The sequence below is a fragment of the Melanotaenia boesemani genome, chromosome 2 (genome assembly GCF_017639745.1).
Source record: "Melanotaenia boesemani isolate fMelBoe1 chromosome 2, fMelBoe1.pri, whole genome shotgun sequence".
NCBI lineage: Eukaryota > Metazoa > Chordata > Actinopteri > Atheriniformes > Melanotaeniidae > Melanotaenia > Melanotaenia boesemani.
In genome coordinates, this window is record NC_055683.1 from 21616341 (window position 1) to 21629241 (window position 12901).

At 37.5% G+C, this 12901-nt stretch overlaps 1 protein-coding gene across 1 annotated transcript in view; it reads right to left on the reverse strand.

Annotated features, from left to right (window-relative positions):
- cacna1aa (calcium channel, voltage-dependent, P/Q type, alpha 1A subunit, a) overlaps positions 1-12901 on the reverse strand; it is a 79871-nt gene that overhangs the window by 46460 nt on the left and 20510 nt on the right. The window contains exons 2-6 of the mRNA XM_041973313.1: positions 11363-11468; positions 10852-10991; positions 3194-3285; positions 1734-1886; positions 953-1140 (exon numbers count right to left, since the gene is read on the reverse strand). Coding sequence (XP_041829247.1) covers positions 953-1140; positions 1734-1886; positions 3194-3285; positions 10852-10991; positions 11363-11468 — 679 coding nt within the window. The remainder of the gene's footprint in view (positions 1-952; positions 1141-1733; positions 1887-3193; positions 3286-10851; positions 10992-11362; positions 11469-12901) is intronic.

Here is a 12901-nt window from a genome sequence, read left to right on the forward strand (position 1 = left end):
TCTCCTTCCTGTCACTAATAAACCTCAGCATTGATTATTCATTTTATCATTCCCAGCTGCTTCTCTTTGCTGTTTTGTGCTATTTCTCAAATCTTCCCTGTCTGTCCTCTCCCATCCCCTCCCTCTTTCCTTCCTCCTGCATGTAAGCTGGTATTGCTGCTGTGTACCCAGTGTACTGCAGACCCTTTTTTCTACCATTAAACTTTTATTGCTCCCCTCCCCAGCAGCTGCAAGAATAACTTGGTCTGAACAGGCCCTTTTAAATATAGAGCAGCACCGGGAAGGAGGGACATGAGGAGAGAGAGCGAGAGAGAGACAGACACAGATAGGGGCAGTGGGGATAAAGAAAGGGGTGTGTGTGTGTGTGTGGGGGGGGGGGGGGGGCAGAAAGAAACAAAGAAGTAACATAAAAAAAAAGAAGAGCAGTGTGGAGAATAAGAGGGACTTAGAGGGGAAGGAGGCAGAAAAAGCGATGACTACAGTAACACTCAAAGACCCTCATCTACCTCTGGTTTCCATAGCAACCGTTGCCACTGACAGCAGGGAACCGTTCAGCCTTGGTCATAAGTGATGACTGTGTTGGAATAAGTTCTGGTACCCATTTTGAGGGTAAGTGCACAGTGTGCACATGTGAAATTTATCTGTTTTAACATCTGAATCTGAGAATTTTATGAGACAGATTGTCGAGTTTTATTTTACGAAATGTGACAAAAAAAGAAAAAAAAAAACAAACAAACAAAAAAAAATGCACCATCTTTCAAACCACGGTTGATGTGAAAAATTGACACTGTAAAATTTCTCTCAGTCTAGTTGTCTATTGAGGCATGACAAGTACTGATGGGTTCTGCATTCTGCATCGCATCGTATGGTCCTTGGTAGCCTTGCTGAAACAGCATTCTTTGTTCCTAACAAACCGGTCCCTGACTGTGTAAATGTGATGAACAGTACATACATAGTAGAGCAGGTCAGTCCAGCCCTCCATGGTGATGCACTGGAAGACGGTGAGAATAGCAAACAGGATGTTGTCGAATTGGGTGATCCCATAGTTTGGTCCCAACCAGTACTTTTTACATGTGGTGCCTTCTGGACACAGCCGTGATGGAGGTTCATGCCCACATGGAAACTCTTCTCGGATCTCATCTGAACATATGGTGGGAGTGGGGAGGTGGAGCAGAAGAGAAGCAAGGTATAAGTCAAAGCAATATTTTTTTATTTTTTTTATTTTTTTGTTGATCCAGTGTTTTTCTTATGTCTTGACTTCTTGTCAAAATCCTTTGATAAATGCATTAGGTGCAAGACAACAGTGTTGAATGAAGGTACATCTCTGAAAATTGCCTTCATCATCACAAACACAAGGTCATTAGAATTTTCTGCATTCTTGTTAACAATTCAAAGCATTTTTTATTTGTGTGTCAACAGCCACATTTACCCAGTTATACACACTATTAGAAAATCTGTATTTTAATAACTCTCCCAAGGACACTTCAACATATGGCCAAGACAAGTTGGGAATTAAACCCACCACATTCTATTTAATTGAAAACCTACTCTACTTCTTGACATGGGCATTCATAATCAAAATTATGCAAAAGTCCTTTTGTTTTTGGTAAAGCAACATCAAATTTGTACTTTTATCACTGCAATGATCTAAACTCTACTTGAGCAGGAGCAGGTGCAGTCTTCTCTGGGGGAAACAGAATGACTGGCAAATACATGCACATGAATTATTTTACCTGTGTGATTGTCAAAGCAAGTTAGGTGGAATTTTCCGATGTAGAACTCCAGTCCGATGATGGCAAACATGAGGATGGCAAAGAAAAGCAGCAGGCCAATTTGCAGCAGAGGAATCATGGCCTTCATGATGGATTTAAGCACCACCTGTAAACCTGAGGAACACAGTGTATAACAACTTAGGATTTTAAGAATTATCATAATAGACCATCACTTATATCACAGACAGCGGGAAGCTGCAGATGAGCAGAGCAGGAAGTGAGGAAAAGGAATAGCATAAAGCTTAAAGTTAATTTTAAAAGTAAAACATCTCGTACTTATTGTATGCCACATCTCCAAAAACTAAGGATGCACCAACCAATACCAATGTTAGAAATAATTATTCAGCAGATGGACAAAAGCTGATGCAGGGTTTTGTCATTTATTTTCTCAATAATACCACTCAGGCCATAAAATATGTGATAAAGAGCTTCAGCTCTTTAAATGAGCACAAATTATTTCATATAAACACCAATCTAATGTTAGGCAACATAACCATTAGCACCAACATAAAGTCAACCAAAAGGTTTTTACAACATAAAAAGGTACATGGATAAAAAAGAAATGGTGCTATGATCTAGAATACCACAAAGCAAATAAAATTCATTTTTGATGGGATTCTATAGAAATAATTGTTTTTAGCTAGGTGACACTTGTACAAGCTAATGAACACCTGAGGTACCATAAACCCCAAAAGAGTCAACAGAAGAATAAACTGTTTGGCGTTGGCAGAAAAGTTGTTTTATGGGTGCAACCTGCCTTCTCAACTTTGCTATTAATCTCACATTTATTTTCCTTACAAATGTGGCACCACTTACAAGGGAAATCAAAAGGTTTTCCAAGGCTGTAAAAATGGTTTACGCAGAAGGATTTTTACAACAAAGAAAAAATAACCCAGACAGAAACTTCCTTACTTGTAACCTGTGATCACACCATGTAAGCCAGGTCAATAACTGCACATTGTTTTAAGGTGACAGAGGGTCTCAAAAGCATAATGCCATCACAGGTTTTTATTTAAAGCCAAATGTTTTTTTGTGGAAACTGGCCACCCAGAAACCAGAAACAGAAACCTAAGTAAGATTTTCTGATGAGTAAGCTTTAGTTTGTCAGTTCAGACCTATAGTGAAGAGCAAGCTATTAATAACAGTGCAGCAGTAGGGCCACTATAACATTTAGAAAATGAGCATAGTGTGCACAAAAATATTTTTTTCTTCTTTATTTGGTGCATTATGCAAAACATAGCAAAACAAACTACATAAAACATGACAGTGTTGTTTAATTCCCCAAAATATCCAATATCATTTTGTTCTTCTTTTTTTTTTTCACTCGGTAAGTAATAACCAACAGTGATGAAAGTGGGAGGCAGATAAAAACATTAAGAAAGTCATTATATTTTTGGCTCAAATGAGAAGTATTGACTTACTGGGAATACCGGATACCAGTTTGAGAGGCCTCAATACTCTTACAGCCCGTAGGGTCCGCAAGTCAAAATCTGAACCCACAGTGGACAGAATCCTGAAGGGAAAAAGACAAATGCAGAGAAGTGTGCAAGGCGAATCAATATTTAAGCCAGTCAGGCTTGTCACTGTCAGTCAACCTCTCTGTTTCTCGCATTTTCTCTCATACACACACACCCTCATGGCAGACCATTACATGCGGCTGGGTGAGCACTGTATGTAAATCCTGTAAGAGCTGAGCTGATCAATAGAGCTGACAAGTAAAGTAAGACAGAGAAGTGTATCAGGATGAGGGAGGGATGCTCTGAAGGGGTGGTGTTCTGTATCAAGATGAGAGAGAGACTACTAAATGAAAAAGGAGAAAGATGGAGATGCAGAGGAGATGGAATTTGGGAGGATGAAAGAGGAATGAGGACAGAAAAACTGAGTGACAGCAAAGAAAAGCAGGCGGAGACTGGGCGCTGGCAGGTGGCTTGAATTAGAGATGCTGACTTGCTTATTTTGTCTACTCCTATTCTTGGTAGGTTTAAAATATTTCTCCCATTATTGGAGGCCACAGTAAACACATCGTGGTGTGCGTTACAGCGCCTTTATCAGCAATAATCTTTTGGACAAAATAAAAAAAAGTCTTAAACAGATTGTGAAGGTTAAGATGTTCCCTTGTGCTGCCAGACTTCCAGTCAGTCCCACTGTCTGACGCACACTATGAATCATCCTTCTTTCCACTTCTCTCTCTTTCATTCTGTCTCTCTGACATATTTCTACTTTCCTCTGTTGCACGAAGAAGCCCAGTGACACAGCAGAGCCTTAATCACAGGTCTGAGCTCTGCTTGCTTTGCTTGGAATACTACCAATTTGTTAGAAGGGAAAAGCAACATCAATTCAGTGTCTATGATCAAATATATACTTGCAGTAGTTGTGCTACTGTATATGGAATAGCATTATCAGGAAGGCCCCCCAGTGATAGGTGCTCCATCATTGGTGTAGACCAAGGGTCCTTGTAATGACATTGTGTGATATCAAATGCCTCATCAGGGGCTGACTTGTAACTGAGAGGTTTCTAGTTTGGTCACAAGGCACTGATGTACTGTACTTTATCTGCTTGTGCTGCTGAAATATCAAGCTACATTCTCTTGAAAAAAAAAAAACAACCAAAGACAACTATCAAGAACATTTAGCAGGAGCACAAAAACCAGTAAAAGTCATTACAGGGAAGGAGTTATGTTGCAAGTGAAATATAAATGGCAGAAACCGCAAGATGGAAATGCAGCAGTGTTGTCTTAGCAAAGCTGATCTTGTAGAAACAAACATTCTTAAATTATTATATGTTTTATAAATGCAATCAATATATTTGTTGGACACTGGCTGATATAATCAAGCACCTCACGCCTAAACAATTAAATCAACTATGAAATTTGATGATAAAACTTAACATAAATAAATAGCGCATCATGATGTTTACTGCAGTGGATAAACAAATAAGCACAAGAGAAGTCATACTTAAATATTTAGCAGATTTAGGCAGAACCACTCTATGTTGTCTTACAACTGATCATTGAGCATAACCGTAATATAATCCTTCATATTATCCCTTGGTAATAATTGATTTACATTCCTTGCTTAAATGGTACTCTAACTGCAATAATCTATAGCATTATTCATGCTAGAACATGAATCTCATGTACATTATATTGGTCGATCACTGTTTCAATAAATGTATTGTGCTGCTTTTAACGGCCACATGATATCCTCTCCACTGTGAGATCACAGAGCAGGCACCGATACACAGCATGACCCCCAAGGAAGGTAAGGATTCTGTATTTTCTCTCAAGGACACATCACACACAGCCTCAAAGAGTCTTGCCAATAAAGGGGGCTACACAGATGCAACTGAGGATGGCAGTGAAGGAAGCAATGAATGTGATATAAGAAAGGAATATTGGTGATGTACTGATCAATACACAGAGTAAAACAAATTAAAAAAACATCAAATTTGAAAAGATAAATAAATAAATGCAAAAACACAGGGTCTCAAATAAAAAATAAATACTTAAGAACCTAACTTAGATTGTGAGATAAAATGGAGGAGTATTATTACATGGCCCACTTATTTTCTTGTACGATATGTTGAAAATTATTCTAAATGACCTCACACCTGCTACAAATAAGGATATACATTAGGGTGCCCAAAGGTTTCTTATTGGGGACAAAATACATATATCAATAAAATCTTGTAATTTCAAATTGTTGATGACCATCATTACAGGTAACACATATGAAAATAATAATGACAACAATGGTGATGATAATAACAACGATGGCTGCGATAGTGACAGCAATGATGACGATGGTAATGATGATGATGATGAGGCAGTCGAGAATTCAGTTTCCAAATAGCATCCGCCGTCACAATCAGTGTCAGACCGATGAGGCAGTTCCTCATTCAAACCGTCTCCACGGTTACTGGGCCCTTTCTCATTCATAAGTGTTTCCATGGCAACAGGGACCTTGGCTCATTGATAGAATCTCTGTATCACCTTGGAAACAGGGCCAAGGGAGGAGTCAGATTGATTGTTTTTTTTGTTTTTTTGTTTTTTTTTCCCCCTATCATTTGCATTTAACGTAAATGTTTCACATCTCAGACAAGCAAACACACACACATCGGTGCGGCAAATGAACATAGGTGGGAGATGAAACATATTGAGAGAAAATAATTCAAACATGCACACTGGAAATTAGGTCATTTGGAGAAGCCAGTGGAAAACAACACTTCCTTCTTCAGGGACAGAAAAACTGTTTACTGTACATCTAGGAAAAACATCAACTCTAGACCTGCACTTTAGGTGGTGGAACAAAAAGGATATAGGACAATCAGGCTAAGCAATATTGCTATTACACAATCTCTCCACTGTCCACCTCTCATGAGAATCCAACACATTATCCAAACACCAGATTTTGCCTGCTTGCCTTGTCTGCTTTTCTGCTGATTTCAGCTAAACACATCAAATATCTCTGTTCCCAAAACTAACTACATCACTTCATCTGTTCCTCTAAACTCTACACATTTTTCCTTGTGATTGAAATATTTTACATTTAATGGATCAGCATAATCTTTCATCATAATTTTACATGATGTCAATGAAAGCAGTACCTCTAGACTATCCTACACAGTATTTAATTATCTGAATGTTAAAGCTGCAGGGAATTGAAATCATTTTCACACAAACCTCGAGACACATTTTAAACTGGGAGACGTCCTCCTTAAGGGTGGAACAGTGGTGCAGTGGGTGACACGGTTGCCTAATGACACTAACTGTCTTCCAGGTGTTCCGTTTCCACCCAAATTACAAAGATATGTCGATTAGACTACGAGGTAATTCCAAATTTCCTGTAGTTATGAATCAGTGTAAATAGTCTCTGTGTGTCAGTCCTGTGATGACTAATGAAGTCCAGAGTGTGCTCTGTGTTCTTACTTCAATTACTGGCTCCAGAAATCATAAAGGAGATGAGCCAGTGGATGCATTAGTTTACCACTTACAGAATGCTTAATTTAATTCGTTTTAGGGTAAAAATAAGTCTCTCTTCTTATTATTATAGTATAATGTAAAAACAGATTTAGCAAATCTCACATTTCTAACTCAGTGAAATATTTTTTTTTATTAATTTTATTTTTTACTTCTCTTTATGTGTATCTAATCAAATGAACTTGAGAAAGGAAACTGGAGGACAGAACAGAGAGGAAGATGCAAGGCCAGAATAGCTATAAACTGTGGGTAATTGGATGACTAATCAATATGGGAATGAAAAACAACTAGCGGATTCACTGTGCCAAACCACTCTTGCAATTTACCACAACAGGTAGGTCAGCACACACACATGAGTGCACACAAATCAAATGACAAAAACACTGCAAAGTGAATAGCTTATCTAGCTGCTCTATTTAGACATGTTAAGTACCATTTGTGTGTTTGTCTTCATATGTCTGAGGAGAGCGGATAAAAGAAGGGTGAGTAGGAAATGGAAAAGAATGTTTGAAGTGGAAATGTCTGTGTGCATGTGTATGTGTGGAGGGGGGGTATGCATGAGTTGGTGTGTGTGTGTATGTACTGGTCAGTGTGTATCAAAGGTTTCCTCCAAAGGTGGGTAGAAAGGCCAAGTAACCTTTCATCTTCAAAGAGCTGCACAGCCAAAAACACAACCGCCATTCAGACTTCTCAACAAAGAATGTGTGTGTGTGTGTGTGTGTCTGCATGTGTGTGTGTGCAAAATGTACTGGCTTTACTTGATGTCCACAATGTACTATGACAATGCCTGCTACTGTATGTGTACTGTAAGTGCTGCAGTGTGTGCTGTGTGCAAGGTGGGGCAGTAAACTACTTTTTCATTGTTATCAATATTTTATAAATGAGGACAATACAGTTTATAGTTTACTATAGTTTACTGCTTTAGATAACCTGTTTTCCCAGTAAAGTCACAGTAGTGTGTAACAGTTAAGCTACACCCCCTTTCCCTTGTGTTTATGAGCAAGACATTGGGCATCAGATAATCTTTTTCCTCATTATTGCTGACATACAGACTTTGACTACCTGCTTGCACCCTGCATTAAATATACCAACACGCTGAAAAAAACCATGGCCAATTCAGAATATTTCTTTTTCAAACTTCTGCAGAGCAGCTGCAGCCTGACCATAGCTGTGAGCTCCTTGTGTAAGTTGACTTTTTCATCATTAAGACACCATTATGGTAAAACCCACTATTAGGTATTATGACTGATTGTGAATTTAAATCACTTTGAAAGGCTCCAACTGCAGGTAAAGGAGACTTCAAGGTATATTTGAGGTGCTCCTTGTATATTGAAGAATTCTTAAATATGAATCACTGTAAACAACAAATATAGTAAGACTTCATGATACATTTAAAGTACTCCTCTTAATGTGGAAATCTATATTTTAAAGACCACAAATGTTTAAAATCACAAATGTCATGCATTACCATAATTTTTGACAATACAAGAGCATTAGGATGCTCTTAAAGTAATGATAGTAAATATGTGCAGAAAATACTGAGATATACTGTAAATTGTGTACTGCCATTTAGTACAGATATGTAATATCTTTGTTTTGTTTTTTGTTGTTGTTGTTGTTTGTTTATTTGTTTATTTTTTTTTATTTTTGGTCATTACACCCAGCCTTAGTTATGCAGGATTAATCTTACAAAATGGGAGAATATGTTGACAAAGAGAAGATGAAGATATACTTGTGGCTTTTTTTTTATCTTTGGTTTTATTTCTGTTCCTTAGTTTCTGTTTTTTTTTTTTAATTTATTTATTTTTTTTTGTTTGTTTGTTTTGGTTTGTTGTCATATTTTGTAGAGCTACACCTTTGTATGTTGTTTTCCTCTTTATTTCCTGTTCAGCACACCTGGTTTAATTAGCTCATTCACTTTACCTTCTACTCATTAGTTATCATATATGTATATATATATATATATATATATATATATATATATATATATATATATATATATATATATATATATTCTCCTTGGTTTCTGTTACTCTTTGATCATCGTTGTTTTTTTCCATGTTTTTGTCTTTGTAAGTTTATCAGTTGACCACATTAAACCCTGGATCGTTACACTTGTCGGCCTCTTGCCTCTTCAATCTGATTTTGGGTTCATTTCTTCCCTCTCATCGTGACACATGGGTGCCCACAGTAATTAAACACTTTTTGGACAGTATTGAAACAGTCGTTCTTTTCTTACGTAGCATCAGTCATTGCATTAGAACACAACAAACATTTGTTTGCATTACTTTATGAAACAAGTGTTGCAATTACCGCGAGGCCATCAGACAGAATCACTTTGTAATAATCGACAAAAAGACCTGTTGTGTAACAATGACGCTGGGGAGGATTTGCACAAGGTGAGAGATTTTATAAAATGTTTTAATGTATTCTTCTTTCTAATAAATCACGAGGGGTTTGTGTTCGAGAAGGCATTTACTGGAAGTTTTCAGGACATCCTTGTCGTTCCTTTCTACCTCTCCTTTCTCCACTCTGCCCCACTCTTTCCTGCTGTCTGGCTGACACTTCTTTTCTTTCTCACCTCTCCTCTCTTTTACAGCCACTCTTGTTGTGTCATGCAGTGAGGAGCATGGCGTCATGATTGCTCTTATTAAAGCATAAGGACATACAGTCAGACTGTGTACTTACTCAGTGAATGTGTTTGTGAGTAATGTGTGTGTGTGTTAGAGAGAGAGGCAATCAGTTGTTCAGCTGTTGCTTTATCAGCAAAGATGCAAAAGGTTTATAAAAATTATTAAGCTCTAAATCATCACATGCATAAAAACATGCGCCAGCACTGCCAATAATGACACTGGACACTCTAATCCTACAGTTCAATTTTAACAGGTGTTTTAGTTGCCAGGCCATTTAAACACATTTATTGCAGTTTTATAATTTAATATGTTATTAAAATGCAAAGTTTGTATAAAAAACAAAAATAAATAAAATCCACTGCACTATAGCAGTCTTATATGCATTCTGCCCAGTCAGCTGGCTGAGGAAATCCTGACGTCAACAGCAAACATTCACAAAGATTTAATAACACACTTTTTTTCCCTTTTCATTAACCTGCCACTCATGCATAACATTTACCTAAATCACATGAATTATTAAATACAAACTACTTCAGCATATTATGAATAAATTTAGGAAGCTTAAGAGAAATATGTATAGACCAAAGAATGACACCTGACCGGCATTTTGGCAGACAAACACAAACGATAAAAAAAGAAAAACTGACGAAGAAGTGTATGTAAAGACATTTGCATGCAAGTAAATTGCAATCATCCTGCTCATCCTACTATTTGTGTTCTCTGTTTCTTTTTTCAGAACTATATAATGAATTCATTGGAAGGTAATAATAAGTTAATTATTGTAAAGCTTCTGACAGAAATGAATTCATTTATTGGATTCCTTCCTTTTGCCCTGACATTAAAGGAAAATGATATAAACATAGTAAAGGAAACTAAGATCGTTGTCTCTTCCTCTTTTCACCAGCTGAAGCAGTGTTTTATAAATGACTCTGACTCTAAATCACATTTTCGCTGCCAGACTTTTGTGCTGCTGCTTTGTATGTTTGTCCCTCCCATTTTTATTTCCCTTCCTTTTTCTTCATTCTTACATTTTTTCCCCTCCTTTTTGTTCCCATTACCCTCTCTCTCTCTCCATTTGGCTAACGTGTACATTATTCTTGGAACCCCTGATCTTGCTTCCTCTCCAATGTATTATCCATCTGTGCCCCCGAGCCCCCTCCTACCTCTGTATATACCGAGGTGACATTTGTTCACTACCCAGGCTGCTGGCTGCCTGCAGTTCTACTCTGTGATCTGACTACTGCCCTGCCCAGAATGGGGCCCATTCATTAGGGCAGAGGAGCAGGGAAAGGACACTCACATACACACATGCACACACAACAACACACATGTGTAGAAACACACTAAAACCAAAATCTGAAGGAAAAGAATGCATTTGATGCTGACTTTGCAAGTGTAATTATGCCGGAACAGTGAATGTGAAGCTTGTGTTTGTGTGTTTGGATGTCTACTTTTAATGCCACTCACCCTGTGAGCACCACCACAAAGTCCATAACGTTCCATCCATTTCTTAGGTACGAGTTCTTGTGGAAGGCGAAACCAAGGGCGAGGATCTTTATTCCAGACTCGAAGCAAAAGATCCCTATGAAGTACGGTTCTGTATCATCCTGGGGATAGAGAGGGAGAGCAAGCAAAGGAAGAGAGAAGGAAATGAAGAAAAAAAGGAAAAAGACAGACAAAAAAAAAAAAAAGCTCAGTTTGGTTTCAAGGTGAACATTTTCTTAAATGTGTCAGTTTTTTTGGTACAAAATTGGATTATCTGTTTTCTACAAAAGACAGTTTTGTCCTTCTAATTGCATAAAATTATAATCGGGTTTTTAATTTTCAGATTTCCAAAAAACAAGAGCAATTCTGAAAATCTGGATCACATTAGAAAAGTAAAAAAAAAAAGAGGAAAAACTTCCTTTACAGTCAAAACAGTAAAGTCACGGTAGTGCTTATGTATAATACATTGACTGTGCCATGCAGTTTCACTTACCAAGCGTTCAGACAGCGGCGTCTTGTCTCCATCAGGCAAATGTTGTTCCAGAGCCAAGACAATGCAGTTGGCAATGATGGTGGCTAGAATCATCCACTCAAAGGGAGTGAGGAGGATGAGTTAAGGAATTAATCTAATCACTTTTTTTCCCCTAAATTAAACACAAACCCTAAACACAGCTTGACATGGTACAAGGTGTTCTGGTAAATAATCATAACACTGTCAGCTTCATAAATACCCAAAACAGATTACTGTGTAGTTTAATACAAACATCAATATGTTTCTTTGCCCATGAATCACCAAAATATAAACCTTTAACTTCATTTCACAATGTATATAAACAAAACTTGGGCTACTTCAGATGTCAGATCAATCAATCTTATAAGTACAGTATGGTAAATAAGTGTTTAAAAAAACCTTGTTTAATAAATAAATAAATAAATTGTCCTTTGCTAAGTTTTTGTTATCTGTAGACGTAAAACTGGCTCATACCTTGTGGTAGGGGCTTTCTTTATGCTTGAATGATTCATAGGTGTTTGGTGGCTTAAAACACACTCACACACACAAAAAATACATTCCTCTGAAAAAGGTCAGACATTGGACTGAAAATGAGAGAAAAAGCAACTATTGTCCAAGTAAAAATAGTCAAAGATATTCAGAATGTCTGAAGGACTACTGCTCAAGATCAGTTTAAAGGATTAAAAGAAGTATAATGAAATCCTATCCATGCGTTTTCTATACCTGCTTATTTCACTGCTGTATTGTGGGGTGGGTGGGGGGTTTTTCAGGTCACCAGTCAGATAATGAAATCTCTGTATTATTTAAATCTATTTACATTCTTTAAACATGCCCAATTTACATATATAATTATGAAGGCAAGTACCATCCTGAACAGAATATCACTCCTCCGGCACTTTCTGTCATCAAACTACAACTCATCTCCTGATTACCCCGTGCCTTTTTATTACATAAAAATACATAAATTACATAAATAGATCATTTTACACACTTAAAATATACAAAAAAAAACCAATGTCTACAAAATGTAATAATACAAGGGATTTCTTTACTCATTTGAAGACCAAAGTATTATTTCATGGAAGCGTACCAGGGAGACATTAATGTATTCCATGTCTAACTACTTACAAGTTAAACACATCAGTTTAGATCCTATGACATCCCTCCCCTTGTGGCAAAGGTCAAAGCTTGGTTGAACGTATGTAATCTAAATGCACTGACTGCACATGAGTCAAACATCCAGCGGGCCTGTGACTCAAACGGACCACTGTCTCGCCCCTCTTTGCAAAAGCTGCCTGTTTACACACACAAATACACACATACACCCACAAGCCATCGTTAGTCAGTTAAATATGTTCAGCTAAGTGTATTTTCTGGTAACACACCACCCACACAGAGAAATAAAACAAACATGCACAGACACAGGCCACGCTAAACGGGTGGTGTGTGGCGCTGAGCCTGAATGCTGAGTGAGGGTAAATGTGATATTTGGCTGCATGTACCAAACATCTAACAGCTAGC